This window comes from Lampetra planeri, chromosome 38 (genome assembly GCF_965212315.1).
Source record: "Lampetra planeri chromosome 38, kcLamPlan1.2.h2, whole genome shotgun sequence".
NCBI classification, from domain to species: Eukaryota; Metazoa; Chordata; class Hyperoartia; order Petromyzontiformes; family Petromyzontidae; genus Lampetra; species Lampetra planeri.
In genome coordinates this window covers 7,806,272-7,824,772 of record NC_136144.1, presented here as the reverse complement: position 1 = coordinate 7,824,772, position 18,501 = coordinate 7,806,272, and the positions used below count along the sequence as shown (strand labels likewise).

Here is an 18,501-nt window from a genome sequence, read left to right as displayed (position 1 = left end):
GGACTTGCAGTCCAGAGGTCGCCGGTTCGTTCTCCAGACTCACCATTTGAAATAATGTTGCTTCAACCTCATCATCCGCTTTCTTAAACCCCATCATCCGCTGTCCTTCCAGCAGTATAAATAGGCCCTCCACACTTAGTCGATCGGCATATCGCATGTGGCGGGGGTTGAAGTTTTGGTGCTCCCATCTCTTGCAAGGCATCTGGCAAGTGTGGGAGAGAAGGCCAAATAGCCTCTAGAGCAGCGTCCTTCACTGCAAGGTCTGCAGGCCACTGTGGTGGCCTTTAGTGCGGCCCCTGACGCGCGGCCCCCAACAATACACAAATGTGAAAACACCCCTCCATCATCATCATCGTGCTGCTGTCAAACCCCAATGGTTTCAAATGTGTGGCAGCCCTCACACTAATGATGTCTTATCGGCGAAAGTTAGTGAAGAACACTACTGCTCTAGAGGAGGCTGCAGAGCTCCCTCTAGTGAATGCCCTTCCTACCCCAGCAGCCAGCAGTGGCAGGAGCAAGCGATCGCCGTCAGGCTGCACCTTTACCTTTACTTTATAACAAAATTGTGAGTATTGGGAACTTCCAAGCGGTGTGTATCAGGTGGCATAATAAGACTGAATGGTTGGCCAGTTCGTTTCCGCTTCGAAGATCGCCCATTGTTGCCAGTTATTGCTGGACAGATGTGTATTTTTGCGAGGCAGGTCTTTCCTCTGCGTATTTTGTAAGCGCAGAGTTTTAATGAGCAATTGTGTGGCGCGAGTGGTCTTGGCTCGTTAAGAATTACATCGTAGTTAAGAATGTAACGCGATGACTGTGGTTTAGCTTATATGACACGAAAAAACCCTGCTATTTAGTGTTAAAATAACTGTGTGGGCAGGCACGAATTGTGAAACACTCACTGTATTAAGTCAGCCGAACGTTACTCATTGCCGGGAGCGCAGAGACCACATGGCTGACTCGGTTGTGAGTCATTTGTTAGCAGCGTTGGCAGAGCCAGAAAAAAGTGTGCTTTAGATCAGTGATCAAAATAGGGAAAAATAAGCCTTTAATTTGTAAAATAAGCCGCATTCTCTTGATTTCAAATGTACTACCTCTTGAGCAATATTAATCCAAAATCAGCTTCTGCCCCTCGGGTATAAGAGGAGGATGCTACCAATAGCAATCCAGGATTGGGTGAGCAACTTGGAATCAGGAATGGCCGTGTTACGCTCTGGGTAAGGGAGGTTCACTTTAACAATGAAAAACTCGCGAAAATAATTTTCTCTTTGAGTGCAGGTGCATGTAAATGGATACTTGCAGTCCATGAACCAGAGCAGAAATCGTTAGCATCTAAGGTTGTAAAACTTTAGTAACCGATTTATTTACTCGGCGGATACGAGTTAAATGATTTGATAGTTCACCGTAATTTGCCACGTGAGTAAAATTGGAAGCGGTAAAGTCATGCCACCTCGGGCAGTACAGACAAAGTGAAATATCTCGTCTGGACACACATGGACGATGAGAACTTTTTGGAAAAATTGGTGCGAACAATTTGAAATCTTGGAATAGCATGTGCCATGAAAACATTGTATTTGTCATCTCGGAGAGACAGTTGTAATGGCGGTGGTGCATGTGCAGGATAGAGGGTCAGGTTATCAAGACAGGCATTGGTGTGGCTCCCAGAGGATCAGTAAACAGAGTGAAGACCTGAAGCCAAATGTTGGTCTCGGACATCACTCGTTAACTGTTTAACAGCCAAGGGATCCGTCACGCGAAAGAAAATGACAGCGATAAGTGGTGGCATCAGCAAACATTGTCAGGCGGTGACCTCTTTGATTTGATTCCCTGCCATTCAAAAGTTATGAAGATGGGGTATCTCTGTCATTGACTGATGCCTTGAAGAAATCACAAGTGTCAAAGACTTGTTAAACATGCTTGCAGCTGCAGCACAACACAGCCAATGTCCTGGCTAACAAACCTGCATCATCCACACACTCCCAAGTCGTGCACAATTATCACCACCCCCATCAGTGGACCCAGTGAACATAGCGTATAGGGAAGCACAACGGTGAAACAAAGTGGGTACTTAAACAACTTGGAGCTTTGTTGAATTGTCTTTATTGCTAAAGTAACCTCCTTTTGAGTAGTTTTGTTGGTGTGGCTGTGTGAAAACCGGTCAAGTAACCTTCCTGCGTGTCCTTTCAGGGACTTGAGCAACAACGCTTTGATGTCCATCCAAGACGGTTCCTTCTCTTCATTGAAAGCCCTGACAGAAATGTGAGTACAAATGAAGGTAGCACCAAAACGAATGCATGATTACAAATGTAGCATTCGTCTAGTCATGCTGTGTGGGTCATGGCCGTTATTTTGACCGTCTTCACCACGCTCGATAGCGCTGGTTGGTGAAGGTGGAGAGCATATTTGTGTTAGCGTAGGAGTACAGCACAACAAATGCTACACCGCCCTCTGGTGCCTACGACATCGTCCTCCAGTCTCTAATCACCTGCTGTGCATGGTGGTTGCCAATCCCGCCACTTGTGCTCAAATTCTGAATAGCATCTGACAAGAATGGGTGCATTCTGGATGGTTTGGTTACAGCTCACGTCTACATATGTAGACATTTATAATTCACGGTGGTGCTGCTGCTGCCGCGCACCTGTAATTCAAGGCTGTGGAGGAGAGGGTTTGTGAATCACGCAAATGTATGCTCCCTTCCCATTAATCGCGCAGAGTTGACAGTATATATAGCGAGCAAGTGGATTTAGAGTTGTGCCCCCCCCCCCCCCCATCAAACTCCTGGGTTTCGTCCCATATGTCTAATCACTCATTAATGGAATTGGCCGAATATACCAATTCAGGGCCCCAAAGCTCGGGACAGTTTTTGGCGCTGATTCTGTGGCTGCCTTCCCACTTGTCTATGGTTTCTCACTACTCTGAACCACACAACAAAAAAATGCGCGGGACAAATTTGCGACTTGAACTTTTTGCAAGATTGGAGCAGCATGTTTTTGGCTTGATGCTTAATTAGTAATTATTGCACTAAACCTTCCTAACCGCCCTTGCGTGCCTTTTTTTTCCCGGATCTCCCACGCCATGCAGGCGGCTGAACAGCAGCAGCCTGCTGTGCGACTGCACCCTCAAGTGGCTGCCGCCGTGGCTGGAGGAGCGCGGTTTCCGGGACACGATCGAGGCCGACTGCGCTCACCCCGAGTGGCTCAAGGGCAGGGACATCTTCAGCGTGGAGCCTGACTCCTACGTCTGCGGTCAGTGTTTGCGACGGCACGTGGCTGGGTGAATAACAACTCGTGCAAGTTGAAGTCTGTCCAGATTAGTTAGCCAGGAAAATGGCTTCAGTTAATGTGTGGTAGGTAGAAATGCTTGGATGGCCGTGTTGAATTTTCCGAGCTCACATTGGTTCACCCAAGCTGTGCCAGCGAGCGTCCTTCGCGGGAAACAGGTGGTTTTTTGCCGAGCCGAGCCAGCCCTGAGTGAATCCCTTTCTGTGTCTCGCCCGTGTTCTGCTGCTGCGGTGGGTGTGCAGACACGTTCCCCAAGCCGCAGATCAGCGTCCAGCCCGAGACGACCATGGCGCTGCGAGGCAGCAACGTGACGTTCGTGTGCTCGGCTCGCTCCAGCAGCGACTCGCCCATCACCTTCTCCTGGAAGAAAGACAACGAGGTCATCTCGGACGGCCACGTCGAAAACTACGCCCAGGTGAAGAGGAGAGGGGCGGTCCGTCAGCTGATGGCGTGGTTGGCACTGCGCAAGGAATGAGATGGGGCCACCTGTTCAATTTCACTCGCCCGCTTAACCACCGCCACTTACTCGCGCAACTTATTTGGCATTATTTTATAACTTTACCAGCTTCTTAGTTTCATTTGGAGCGTGTGTATGTTAAACTTCTTTCGCACCATACGTAGGCAACTTGTGCTCATCTGAGGTGCGTGGGAAGGACAACAAACGGCTTAACAGTGCAGTGGGTTAACCACCGTGAAATTAGAGATCTAAGTTCAGAATTTGAACTTAGATCTCTGAAATCACATTGCAATGTGATGCCACGTCAATTATTGGATGCACATTGACGACGTCCAGTTTGTCTAGACGACAGTATTAGTTGTGCTTAAGGTAACAACAGGTGGGTCCGCGACAAGGCTACGGCCTCCCACCCACACAACTATACACACGAGTAGCACCACGTCACAATCGCTTCCCCTACAATTGCTGGGATTACTACCGGGCCGAGTTGGAATTCTCTGCGCCCAAACACCCTTGGCAACGAGCGGCTTTGTGCTCCCAACCCCCAGGTGCGCGAGCGGGAAGAGGAGGTGACGGAATACACGACGCGGCTGCACCTCATCAGCGTGGACTTCAAGCACGAAGGCCGCTACCAGTGCGTCATCTCCAACCACTTCGGGGCCTCCTACTCCAACAAGGCCAAGCTCACTGTCAATAGTAAGGGGCTGGGCGCTCACTTTCCGACACTGCCTTAGAACAGACAATATCCGGAATGCTTTATTAACTGGCATCTGGCAATATAAATCTTCCTTGACGTATCCGGAAAAATTCCGACGTCCGTACGACATCCTGCTGTGCTCTTCTCGTAGATCTATTGTTTATGGAATATTTAGGACGCTGGTAGCGCCGGTCTGTACATACAGTACTTACTGTACTCTTAAGCAGTCCCACTGCTTCTCTATACAATGAACTTAAGATGCTCTGCAACTGACTGGCGAGTACCTCTCTAAAAGAGTACAGTAATTCCTATATCATAGTTAAAATGTAGGCCGAGTTTCTTTCTTGAAAAGTTTTATGCGCCATAAGTATTACTCTCAGATAACCGGCATATTTGATTAATCGGCACCCTCCGTTCCCCATGGGTACCGGATAACAGAGCTTTTGCTGTACAACAGTTTGAACATTTCTGTTGTCTGTCGTCCTTCAGAGTAAAGAGGGGCAGGGGTCGACCTTTCTGTTATTTACTGACGGCTAAGTCAACTTTACTGCTTGACTTAACTTGCTGCCGTTTTGGTTAGGCCATGCAATGATGTGGCCAATTCAGAATCTTTATTTGTCGAGGAGAAATCTTATGAGTTATGAATCTCTTTTTCAACAGATGTCCAATAGGGGCATGGGGTCAAAGTTACGACAAACTATTTTTAAAAAAATAGGAGTGCGGTTGTTTCGTTAAGGGCCCTCCATCACCTGACAGCCAAACTAATTAAATTGTAACCGGTCAATTATAACTTTTTCAGTTTTGCCAATTCCAGAAAAAAACATCCAGGAAGTCAGAATGACTTCCAGAATGATGTCCTTTTATCTTTGCCAGGTGGCAAATGTCTTTTAACGACACAAATTTGGCCAGAACATTGTGGCCTAACTCAAAAAAACAAATACGAATACTGGCTGCGGGAGTGTACGTGTTAAGCATAATTTCAATCTCCGCTCCCTCCTCCCCTCCGCCAGTCTTCCCGTCCTTCGCCAAGCTGCCCAGGGACATCACAATCCGCGCGGGGGCCAAGGCGAGGTTGGAGTGCGCGGCCGAGGGCCACCCCGTGCCGCAGATCGCGTGGCAGAAGGACGGCGGCACGGACTTCCCCGCAGCGCGCGAGCGGCGGATGCACGTCATGCCCAAGGACGACGTCTTCTTCATCATGGACGTGAAGCCTGAGGACATGGGCGTTTACAGCTGCACGGCGCAGAACGGCGCCGGCACCATCACCGCCAATGCCACGCTCACCGTGCTCGGTGAGGGGGCCTTGTCAACCACGCACACTCGCACACTGAAGGCAACTTCACGCTTGGGTAGTGTAGCGCTACGAACTAGACAACCAGAGTTCGTTTCCCTGCTTATGGCCAGTACCAGTGACCATGATCCTGGGCCTCCCTGAGATTGTCTCTGCCTTAAGTTATTATCGGTGCTGGCCACCTTGCCCGTGCTATGCCAGCCTCCAAAGGTACTGGCTAACAGCACTTACCCCAAAAGTCTGCTCAGGCTACACGAGAGATCTGTCTTTGTTGTCCATGCCACTCGAGTTGTGGCCAACATCAGTCTGTTTGTCACACGTGTATTTATGTTACTTTTACTAAATTTAGAGTTTAGTTGAACTGAGTTTTTGTATGACATCAAATACATTGTCAGTTGTGCAATATTCATGGAGTCGTTCTCTGTGATACTGGCGTTTTTGTTGCGGCACAACTGGCTAATCAGGATCATCTGTGTAACACATGAAATTAACTCAAACTCTGCAACGCCGAAGTTTATTTCATATTGGATGATCATCGCAAGACTTTTTTTGCGACCCTGCATATGAACACTTTCGACCTCATAGTTGGAAAGCGTTTCAATCTGGTCGATTAAAACAAACAAGCAAACCCTTGCGCGCTACGAGCGTAATTCACCCTCAATGTCTGTCCCGCCTCTCTTCTAGAAACGCCCTCGTTTGTCCGTCCGCTGGAGGACCGCACGGTGGTGGTGGGCGAGACGGCGGTGCTGCAGTGCATCGCCGGCGGGAGCCCCGCGCCCAAGATCTCCTGGACCAAGGACGGCGGCGTGCTCAGCGTGACGGAGCGCCACTTCTTCACAGCCAGCAACCAGCTGCTCATCATTGTGGGCTCCGGCGCGGAGGACGCCGGGCGCTACACCTGCGAGATGTCCAACACGCTCGGCACGGAGCGCGGAGACATCGTGCTCAAAGGTGGAGGCAACACGAGTGTGTGCGTCAACTCTGAACCGGTTCTGGGCTTCCCCTCGGTCGACTCAGCCTTAAATTAGTTCCTGGTGCGGTGTGTAAACATCGCCACTAGGGGAGACAAAGGCGGCCGAGCGTGGTGCTGGCCACCCACCCCCATCGTGTGCTGTGCCGGCGTTCATAGTTGCTCGCTAACAGCAGTCGCCCCAACAGCCTACTGAGGCTATACGAGGGATCATTTGTCTTGTAAACTCAGCCTCAAATGAGTACCTGGTGCGCTGTGTAGGGGAGCGGACAACAAGGCACGGTGTTGACTACTAACCACCTCCTGTGCCGTGCTGGCCTTAGTAGATGCTCACCAGACAGCACTTGCCCCAACAGTCTTATTACGTCTATAGCCCAAAACCCCTACAACATTACATTCATCCCAGTGTTAAAATAATGAATGGGGCTCTTGCCTTCGAAAGAAGATGTAGTAGCCACAGATGGTAAAGGAAGCGTTGGGACGCGACGTGTAATATAACCTAAGCGTGGTCTCTGTGCCGCAGTGACGCCGTCTCCAAACTGCGAGCCCGCGACACCCCTAAAGATTGACGATGGCAGCACGGTGCTGGGAATCGTGACCATCGCCGTGGTGTGCTGCGTGGTGGGCACCTCGCTCGTGTGGGTCATCATCATCTACCACACGCGGCGCAAGAGCGAGGAGTACAGCTCCACCAACACGGGTGAGATGAGAAGTGCGTTGCTGCAAACACACACAGCGCTTTCACCGTCGCCCCCTCTGCAGTTTGGGGTCATTGCACACACTTGGTGACTCTCCACTGAGATTCAAGCCGAGACAAAAGCGCCAGCTTCACACGGATGATCGCGACAGGGACATTAGTGCATTTTCTGTGCCTATCAGACAAAGAGGCGTGCATCGGGCCCAGAGTGTCAAAATTGTCATCCCATGCGTAAACTAACTGGCCCCTGCCACGATAATGCAGAATCTTCCCCCTTTGGCTTAGGGTCACTAACAGGGGGATGAGCTCTCCCCAATTGCTTTGGTGAGCAAGACAGATGCTATAACCGTTGTTTTCTGGTTGTGGTGGACTCACGGTTGTTATCGTGGTGACTCGGGTTGGTTGATGAAGACATTAAGTCCACCAGTCATCCACCTGTAATTAACAACAGTGTGTATTAGGCAGTGCAATTGCATTGTCTACCTGTGTACGAAATTTATGCCCCACCCTGAAATATTAGTGGGTATCCTCAGGACACTGCTCAACTGCCTTCACAAAAAAAGTGCTACGTAGGAAATTGGTTTAATATCCCAAATCAGAACCATGCTAATCAAGTCCATTTAAACTAGACTCCATGGAGGCTTGCTTGGGTTAAGTACTTTACAATTTGCTTCTGAGAACTTCAGTATTTTTCACCCTTGTGGGACCTCAGGAAGGTAACCAGCTGCACTGGACCCAAGCAATCTCTCTTCTTTGTTTATCAAGCTTTGGAATTTCTGTTCTTGGATTTAAAGTAAACCCAGCCAGGTGCGCGTGGGTGTTGTCACAGGGCAGACCGTTTGGAGTATGAACGAACGTGTGTGTGGGTACGCGTGCAGTAATGTTGTGGTTCGTGCGCTGTGCTATACAAACGACGACCTGAGTTTGAGTCCCGCTTATGGCCAATATCAGTGACGAATATCTAGGCTGGTCCTGAGCCTCCCCTACGTTGACTCAAATGAGGACCTGGTGTGGTGTGTAAACATTATCACTGGGAAGATAAAAAGTCGGCCCCGTGACTTCCTTGTGTTCACTATTGACTTCACTGCAGTCACGTATTAAAATGCATACTTAGATACACGATCAAAACCATACTTATTTCTGCTTGAAATATACGAACCTATAAGGAAAGCCAGTTGAGTCTATAAGTGAGGAATAAAGTGTGTGTTAGTTTCAGACCATCCATCATCAATGTACAACCTTATTAACGGGAATATTACTTTAAAGGGACTTTCAGAATCCCACGGGTGTTAGAGCAGGTAGTCTGTACAACAGCCGCAAATACTGCATATTGACAAAGAGAATAGGAAAATACCACAGAGCACACATCGATTTGAGTGCCAACGGTACGATAAGGCTCTGCGAGTGTTTAAAGTGTTGATTTCGCACTCAATTCAATGCGGCTTTTGACGCGAGGGAAATAGGAGAATTTTCATTCACACAGGTGAGCAAATATTTAGGCCTCTTGGCTGATTTTTACATATCAGACCTTTGGGCTGTTCTCAACCACAGATTACAGCTGCACAAAGGATGTATTATACTAGCCCCTCTCACCGCTAACCACGCAATCCAGCAGCCAAGCCAGTTTTGTAATGGCACGATGAAATACAAATGTTTTTACATGCTTGTTACTGTGATTGATTTTTTTGTTACAAACCCTCAATTATAGATTAACTTTTGCAATACACGGCGTTCGCCCGCCTGTGTGTGCGCTCAGGCACACTTCATTTGCGCTAATGCCAGAGAGGGACCGTTTTGTGAATGACGCCTAATAGACAAGGTTGTGTAACATCACAAATTTGAGCATTTGTCACTTGACAGAAGTGGGCTCCAATGATATCACCGGAGCTGGGGTCAATTGCAAATCGTGATTACATAATTTAATGTGATTTAAGCGAATAATTCTGTAATAGTGATCAAAGTTTACCACCCCCATGCCTTCTAAACGAAGGAAGATTGAAAATCACGTTGAACAATGTGGGACACACAACCTCGCTACCAACATGTTTGTGTAGTGGCAATTGTTTTTTGGATGCCACTTTCTCTAATGGGAACAAACAGTATTTAAAGGACTTTCCACCTTCATCTATCCAGCACTGCCAAGTACAATTTAATCAACAATGTAAATTAACCAGCCTCATTGTTAATATTTCACTATCCTAAACCCAGGCATATGAGATGATAAACACCCCAAGGGTCTGCACAGATGGGCTAATTAATCCACTTGCTCATATTCCATCTGCTGCCCACCTCATAGGCATGTGGGTTTAAGTTTCACAAATCCATAATTCCATTTTTCTGCTATGAAGAATGGCCATTGCCAATTCCATTACCTTTTCTACATACAGTTTCCTTTTAAGGCAGTACTGTTGACGAATGTGACTTTTTGTCATTCAATTTCGATTTAAAGCTTTCGTGACTGCAGGGATTCATCTTCTTGGTTCTTTCGGTAAAGTCACGTAGAAGGGAAATAATAAAAATAAAACATAATAAAATAATTCTCACGACGTTTCGGCCACAACGCAAGCAGCCGTCCTCAGGTCTGTCTTCTCGAAAGACCTGTTCTCCACCTGAGGACGGCTGCTTGTGTTGTGGCCGAAACGTCGTGAGAATTATTTTATTATGTTTTAATTTTATTATTTCCATTCTACGTGACTTTACCGAAAGAACCAAGAAGATTTTTGTCATTCGCTTAGGCCTATCGTAGTGGATTAAAGCCTTACCCCCCCGTGCGTGTCGCCCACGACACAGACGAGACGATGGTGCCCCCGGACGTGCCCAGCTGCCTCTCATCGCAAGGGGCGCTGTCTGAGCGGCAGGACGTCTTGGGGCAGATTGGCGACGTTGGTCCCAACCACCAGCCAAACATTGGGGCTCTGCAACCCAATGGACACTTGGCACAGCACCGCGGTGGAGGTGAGTTGACACGCAAACACATAATCTTTGCTTTGCTGTTGTGCAATCAACCATGTCCTCACCTTCACTGCTGTCACCATTGTTATTTATAAGGCACGCAACGATGCTTGAGTTTAATCAATTAAAATTGCGTGAACCCTTAGAACAGTGTCCTTCTTCAGGTTGCTCTAGTTTCCTTCCACTTGCAAAATGTTCCTTAACCCTTTCCTGGTCCGAGACGTTTGTGAGTAAATACAAAAACTAAACTAATCTCGGAATGCGCAAGCGGTTCAGAATTAATTTTAGTCAGAGGCATAGAGCCATTGTGCTCACAATAGAGAACTGGAGTGACACGACCGCACTCTATAGTAGCTGGTGCCAAACTGTGCCACGCTCTCCCACATGGCCTTGTGGGAAGCCTCGTTACCAGTAAAGTTATTTAATTTTTTCTTCCGGTTAAGTTACGATGACGTATACTTACATCATCATCACGGGAAAGGGTTAAAAATTAATTGGCCATACATCCCAGTGCAGGACCCTCCTGAAAAGAACCTTCAGACTCGGTGAGCGAATAGATAAATAAATTACATTATTATGCTTTGGTCATGGTTGTCAAATAGAATATGGAGCAGTATAAGTCTTTTTCAGCCTTGCATTTTTCACGACTGTCACTAATAAAGTAAACTGGGAAGCTTCACTGATTTGTCAATAATATTTCCAGCGCGTTGTGCATTAGAAGTTTGGCCACATTATTATTGAGTGTTTCGCATTGTGGGAGGAAGCCGAAGGACACACAGGGCATGTGAGGAGGCAACCCTGTACGGGTACCTCGCAAAGAAATCGTTGGCGTGCGTTTGACGAGTCTCTCTCGCTCCGTCCGTGCAGGCGGCGGTCACTGCCACGTGGAGATGGAATCCGACGCGGACTCTCCGGCCGGGCCCCTCCTCTTCCAGCCGCAGGCGAGCGGAGCCGAGCTCAGGGTGCTGTACAGCAAGCGGGAGCCCCGGGGCCATCTGGCAAGGCAGCAAGCCGCCGACATGACCAGGGGTACGCGCGTGGCTTCTCTGGTTCAAGTGCATGACTCGCAATCGCAACGTTACACTACAGTTCAAATCCCGATCGTGGGTCGTACACATCCTTTCCTTTCGTCCGGGGTCATTAACATGAGTACAGCTTTGTGGGATATCAACGGTGAATCTGCAGAGGGACGGACTCAGTTAATTTATATGATTAATGTCTCCTCGCTTTTCAGACGCGGCCCTGCTCCCAAATGGAAACCCAGTCGACTGCGACGACGTCATCAGCGAAGACGAGGATGGCGGCGGGGAGAGCTCGGATGACGGGATGGCCCCACAGCAGCCCGACTCCGCGTGCTCACCGCCCACCAGCAATGGCAGCCACATCTATCCCAGCAACCACGACCGGTTAGCGGGGCCTACCGACAGCTGGAAGGGCTGCCCATCCAAGTGCGCCGACGGTAAGGGATGGGCCGGTGAGGGAGTGGGTGGGCTGGGTGGCAAGGTTACTACTACGGCAGTGTGAGGGAGTTCTTGGATCCAGCCCGGTGCCTAAATGTCTCTCTCCATCACATGCCATCTCAATTGTTCTAAAGCCCTGTTGTAGTTTAGCTTGGGAACTCCCAGTGGCCTCTGTGAGCGGTTGAAAAGTGGGTGAAGTAATTTCCCAGCACCCATGGCCGACTATTTTTCAAATGACGAAACACGATCTCTAAAATGAGTAACTAAATTCAACATTCGCCAAATAGTAAAAAATTACACCACTGAACGATAAGATGACTAAAATAGTGTCCTCATTATGGGGGTAAGCGCCCGTCTTTAGATACCTTGACGCTGTATTGGAAATTCCACATTCCTTTGTTGGGGACAGTCACCATCTAAGTAAACCAGTTGAAGATGATTGTCCTGTGAATTATCAGTTGATCGCAGCTAATGGGAATGGATGGAATTGTTTCAATTTAAAAAAAGTTCTCATTTATGAATGGCTCCACAGACAGGGTGTCCCAATTTAAAACACCAAAGGTGTTCAGGTACAAGCCTTGGTTGGAAACTGAACCACAGTTTATGAACTTGATGCCGGAGAAAGCAGATTTATTTTGCTGGAAGCCAACATTTGATTAATCACCGCCTTCCTGTAAAATAATGAATTAACAAACATGGTCGCCTGTGGACATCGCTGGGTCAGATATTTTTAGCCGCGGTATTAATCACGCTTGACGTTGCTTGAGAACCAAGTATAATGTTTTTGATGACCCTGGAGTGTTTAAATATTCTGCATACCATTTTGTCAGCTTACTTGCATAGGAAGTACTGGTTTGTGTATGCGTGTGTGGCTTAAGGGGCTGTCGCATTTTGCTGCAAAACCCATAAACCTGGATTAGATTTCCTGATGGACATCCACCTTCAATTGTAATTTAAACTTGATGCGGATCTCCCCTAAGTTGACTCCACCTTAAAACGAGTACCTTGGACAGTGTATTAACATAGGTTCTACAAGGACAGTGCAGTAGTTATCCATGTGGGTACTGGCAGAAGTGGCTCTGCTTTGGGAAAGACTGCAATTTCCACCACTGGGTGAGAGCACCTATAAAAGACCAGCACCTCTCTCTGGCTCGATTAGTGTGGATAAAAATGTTGGCCAAAACATACCGACACACCCTTCACCAACAGCGGGTGGGGAGGGGTGGGAATAATTCATCAGCATGACGGTGCCTTTTGGCTGTTTTGGGCAAAGATGAACCGCAAATCTCACATTTTTGATTTTGCGAAGCTAACCGTTCCAACATCGCTCTCCTTCCGTGTGCGTGCAACGTTACAGAGGCATGCGCGCGCTCGGTGCGGCGCTCCCCGGCCGACACTCACGCGCTCGGCTGCCCCCGCCAGCCCCCGCCCGGGGGTCAGGTCGAGGAGCCACCGTTCCCAGACGGCGGTGTCGCTGCTCCGGCGGCGGCAGCGGCAGCAGCAGTTCCCCCAGCCGCCGAGACGACGGGCCGCAGCGAACCACTCGGACAGAGAACGAGGGAAGCCTCGCAGCCACAACCGAGACGAATCAAGACGTAGAGCGGCCGGCGAGCCGCGTCTCGGACACGTGGACTGACGTGCAGCACCCCGTGCCCATCGTGCTCACTGAGAGATGGGTAGCGGACCTTCTCTTAAGCGGCTTAAGACTGTAAACAGCTGCCGTGACCGCAAGTTGGTACTTGTTAACGCCGCTTATTTGCAATGACGCAGGAAACACGGTTTGTCAAACTGCACAGAAAGAAAGCATTATATGTTTCTCCCCATACCCTGGCCCAGGATTCTTGGGATGGTAACTTATTCTTAAGTTTTTGGCTTCAGTTGTACGCGAGCTCAGCGTTGCAGAGCACAGCAAGCCTGTGTCACAACGGTTGCGCGATGCAAGCAAGAACAGTACTTGGCATCCTGCGAAAGTGTTTGTACGTCAAAGGGCGTGACCCCTGGATTGTGGGTACTTGTGCTGGTACTTGCTTAGCACGACTAATGGTACTGCTCAGCAGAGATAGGAAGGCTGTACGACTTGAATAGCGCCAAGACTGGCCGCATGTTCTAAAAACGTGGAAATATGAATTCACAGTTGGAGAGGATTTCCAAGACAACAACGGTACTACGAAGTGTTGCAGCCAGTTTGTGAAATGCTTTCCCCTACCTCAGTTGCAACATCACTCCTTTGAACAATACACATCGGTACTGAACAACACTACAGGCCTACAATGTCCCTCTGGCAGTGAATGGAGTGCCAGTCGAAGGACAACTTTACAAGAGCAACGGTTTTCCCTGTTCTGGATCTCAAGCGTCGATGGAAGTCGCGAAAAGCACGGAGGTCCGCGGCGATGCTGAAATAAAAACAAACGGACTTCTCTTTTAAAATCCGTGTACAGCGTGTGTGTAAAAAAACGAATAGGAAAGAAAGTAAGATAAATAACAGTGTTGTATATTTGTATAGATGAAAAGGTTTTTGCAAATTAATTGTTTTCTATTTTATTGCTCTTCATGATGCACACTCTAGCTCTTTCTATTAAAACACAAAACAGCAACACTTTTCACAGTTTGCACAGAACCTGCACCGTTTCTTTACCAAATTTGGACCTGGTCATTGGCCTTCTATACATATTTTTTGTTGACGTCTTTAATTTAATCGATAAATTTACCAATTACTACTACTTTCTAGATCCGTGCCTTCATCGTAATTAAAGCACTAGGCCTAATTAATCTTACGTTGCCCTGACGAGCAACAGCACTAAAGCTGATCGCATGAGGACATGGACAGCGGCTTTCCCAACCCTGTGCGTGCTTTAATGGGATTTAATCAACAAGTATTTTTCTTCAGATGTTATATTATGATTTTTATTTGTCTTGGTACCTTTTTCTCTTTTATTCACAGTGCATTTCCTGCTACGTTGTCGACCTTGAAGCTTGTACATAGACATATCGCTTTATTCATTGTTTAAAAAAAGTCCCCTGTATTTAGGATTTGTACAGCATGTGTGAAATAAAATGTTACATTCTCTCCGAATTTGAAATGTCCCGATCTGTTTTGTTTAATTAAAAAAAACATTCCTGCGAAGGGAGCTGGTAGGAACGTTGGGTTGCTCGGTCAATGGCCAGGGTCAACGGCGGCGTGGTGTATTCCGCAAATATGCCCGACTGTGAGGGCGGGCACAAGCCGGCGTGAGTAGGTTAAACGTTGACTTTTATAAGGGCACCACGGAGTGACCAGCCCCTCCCCACCCAACCCCACCCCTCCTACCCCCCACCCAGCCCTACCCTCCCCACCCAGCCCCTCCCTGCATGACGGACATACACAATCCCCTGTGGGCTGGTGTAACCAGGAGGTTCCAACCAATATGAATTTAGACTGGGTAGGTTTGCTTGTCGTGGTGTACAGAGTGGGTAACTCCCGACAATTCCAAGACATCTGGAAAGTAGAATTTGGCTAAAATGCCTTGCACGAGGCATATCCTGAGCTTCGCTCTCTGAGTGGTGACCCCTACCACCAGCAGTTGCATGAGCAAAACATTTCAGGGCTGCATTTACCTTCCACCAATATTTTCCGGCTGCTTTCTCATTACCAATACGATGTTGGTTTGTATCGCATCTAAAAGCAATTACATCTCAGTATACTGGCCATGTGCTGCTAAACAATAAGTTTGGCTACCACTGTATAATCCTTCCAGCGGGTGATGTCTGACTTTGCTCAACATCAGAAAGAGGGGAGGATATGTTAACGGTTATTGTCCGAGTTAATATACTGTCATTTTTGCTCAAGGAAAATGGGTTGGCATGGTGGTGCATTGGTTGGCGCACTGCGCTATGAACCCCGTGAACCGTTTTCAATTTTCAGTCATAACGAATGTCATCGGCAGGTGGTATTTGAAGCGGAGCCAGTAGTGGAAATTTCGAATTCCTATGGCAGGGAGCGGAGTCATAGGCCAACTACTTTTGACTTCTGTAAAAAGTCGTACTCGTTTTATGATGACGGGCTGAGTGAACTGCCATTGCATACAACATTTAGTATACTATTTGAACAACATACCTTCTTAACCTTGAAACTTGATGAGCAGAGATATGTATATTAATGAATTTATGGATCATTCCACGTCTTAATTTCTATAGCAGTGCAAAGTCACTAAAGTAAACCGAGAATTATTTTTTGTACAACCCAACGTTAAATCTTTACTTAAAGCTTTCGAGACTGCAGGAATTCCTATTCTTTGGGTCTTTCGGTAAAGACGACCGCTTGTGTTGCGATCGAAACGTAGTTTTTGGTTTTTGTTATTTTCTTTGAACCTATCTACGTGACTTTACCGAAAGACCCAAAGAAAACAACGCTAAATTTGTACGATTTTCATCGTCGATGCCGCCGTTCACTGGCAGTTATAACTATTAGCATCTCCCACCAGGGCATCGATTGTAATGCAGAGAGTTCTTGGTTGGGCACATCAACAATAGATATTTTCTACTTTTTAAAAACCGAACATGTAGTGGAATAGCGCTGGCTGCTGGCGGAAAAGGGTAACTGCGGTGTACGGCAGTACTCGCGTCAGAAGGCCACGAAATAACCGATAGGGGGACAATCTCGGGGAAAGGTCACAGAAGGGGCCCATCGGGGAGCGCCGGGAACCCGCTAGTAGGTTCCAGAAGGGGGGCGTGGCCGGGGCGGAACAAGGCCACGCTGGGAGTAAAAGAGGGGGCCCTGAGCGGAGGCTCGGGGCTGTTGCTGGAAGTGGAATCCCCGTCGTGCTGTTCAAGATCATCGTCATCGTCATCGTCGTCGTCGCCATCTCGTCGTCGTGTACGTCTTCACGATCCCGGGGTGCTGTTAGTCAGACAGCCTACCAACTGTTCTAAGTAGTGCCGTCGACAATAGACGGTCTTAATAATAGTAGTGTGAATTCTAGATTTGAAGCTTTCGTGACTGCAAACAGTCATATTCTTAGGTTTTTTTATTTAACTTTTATTAATTTAAATTTTTTACCTACGTGACTTTACCAAAAAAAACTAAGAATAATAATAGTGTGCACCCACGTAGGGTGTGTGTTATCCCGATGGTGCTTGTTTAATAAAATAAGTGACTCCAAGTATTACTGCTTCCGATCTGCGTCACTACACATGTATATCTGTGTTTCTGCACATAGTGTTATGTCACTCTCCGAAATGCCAACAACTTTGTACAGCATATTGTGACGTGTAACCATGGCAACACCTGTCCATGCAGCTCAAAGCTTAACCACTGCACAATGTATGGCTGACTGCTTTGACCCCCCCAGTAAGCTCATATAAGCCAGGAACTATTGACATCTTTAGACCATCATCCTTTAAAACATTCAATCTTACCACATTCTTAAGATGAGATAATTATTTTTTTTTTCATTTAAAAATCAATATCCCGTGCTGGAGTGCTTCAGGTTCGAGAGAGTTGACAACTCGTATCTGTAGGGGCACCTTGTGTGTTCAAAAACAAATATCCCCCAAATATACCTGCAAACAGACTGTTGGGGCAAGTGTTGGCGAGCACCTATTAAGGCCGGCACGGCACACGGGGGGGGGGGGGTGGATGGCCAGCCGCCTTTGTCTTCCCATTGCTGATGTTTGCACTACACCAGGTGCTAATTTTATTATTTTTGAGTTGAGATTGGGGAGGCCCCGGGACCGGTTGGCTCGGAGCAAGAATCGAACTTGGGTCACCGGGTTCGTAGTGAAGTACGTCACCACGATGCCAGTGCTCCCAACAAGGGCCCTTGAAAACCTGCATCTTGCGTTCAGGATAAACTGATAAACCACACGTTCACAGGCTGAGATTTATTCTTTCTAGAAGTTTCAGCTGAAAATGGACACGTGTGTACGGCTCTTTTGTCAATCCAATGCTAGATGACGACCTAATTCTAGATTTGAAGTTTTCATGACGGCAAGGATCCATACTCTTAGATTTTTTTTGGTAAAGTCACGTAGGTGAAAACAAAATAAAAAAGAGAAATAAAAAATAAAAAAGGTTTTGGTTTTTTCACCTACGTGACTTTACCGAAAAAACCAAAGAGTATAGATGACGACCTCCCCAACGCCACGTCGGTCGTGAGGATTACTGACCATACTTCACCACGCTGGTCAGTGTTCGTCGTTGTATATGGTGACTCGGAATTATATAAATACAATGCAATCAATGCATCTGCACTGCCTCTACTGCCCACCATGCAGCTCTATGCTGTACTGGCTTTTTCAGGTACAACATTGCAAGGCAAGTGGGTGTCTGCAATGCATTGGTACCTCCATTTTATCTGTCAATCACTGAGTGGCCAACATGACTTCACAAAGTCACTCCCCACCCCTCGTCTTTTGCCCAAATTCTATCCCAACTGCTATGGGCGTTTTTAACGAAGAAGCCATCCAGATGTCTCGCGGCAAAGTGTCGCCTTTCACGTTGCTAAAGTCAATGACGCAGAGCTATCTCAGAAATCCTTTCAAGCAGCCTCTACTATTTGACACAGTGTGTAGCAGCGCTTTCCCAATTGCTCTGCCACAGAAAGGAATGATTGTCTGGTGATGTTTTTTCTACCGTTGCAAATCCAGTGTATTACAAGCAACTGCGCTTTTATTAGAGGCAATAGGCGACCGCCTGGATTTGAACCTAGGACTAAACCATTT

The 18,501-nt window shown here is 47.5% G+C and overlaps 1 protein-coding gene across 3 annotated transcripts in view; it reads left to right on the top strand.

Moving 5' to 3' along the window:
* LOC144731267 (leucine-rich repeats and immunoglobulin-like domains protein 3) overlaps window positions 1-14,875 on the top strand; it is a 74,203-nt gene extending 59,328 nt beyond the window's left edge. For 2 of the 3 annotated variants that reach the window (XM_078612311.1, XM_078612308.1), the window contains 11 exons: window positions 2,185-2,256; window positions 3,079-3,242; window positions 3,521-3,693; window positions 4,284-4,431; window positions 5,443-5,724; window positions 6,408-6,674; window positions 7,217-7,405; window positions 10,181-10,345; window positions 11,210-11,371; window positions 11,577-11,801; window positions 13,160-14,875. In XM_078612311.1, the coding sequence (XP_078468437.1) occupies window positions 2,185-2,256; window positions 3,079-3,242; window positions 3,521-3,693; window positions 4,284-4,431; window positions 5,443-5,724; window positions 6,408-6,674; window positions 7,217-7,405; window positions 10,181-10,345; window positions 11,210-11,371; window positions 11,577-11,801; window positions 13,160-13,401 (2,089 nt within the window). In that variant the 3' untranslated portion in view covers window positions 13,402-14,875. The remainder of the gene's footprint in view (window positions 1-2,184; window positions 2,257-3,078; window positions 3,243-3,520; window positions 3,694-4,283; window positions 4,432-5,442; window positions 5,725-6,407; window positions 6,675-7,216; window positions 7,406-10,180; window positions 10,346-11,209; window positions 11,372-11,576; window positions 11,802-13,159) is intronic. The other variant, XM_078612309.1, reaches the window with a different exon arrangement.
* The last annotated feature ends 3,626 nt before the right edge of the window (window positions 14,876-18,501 follow it).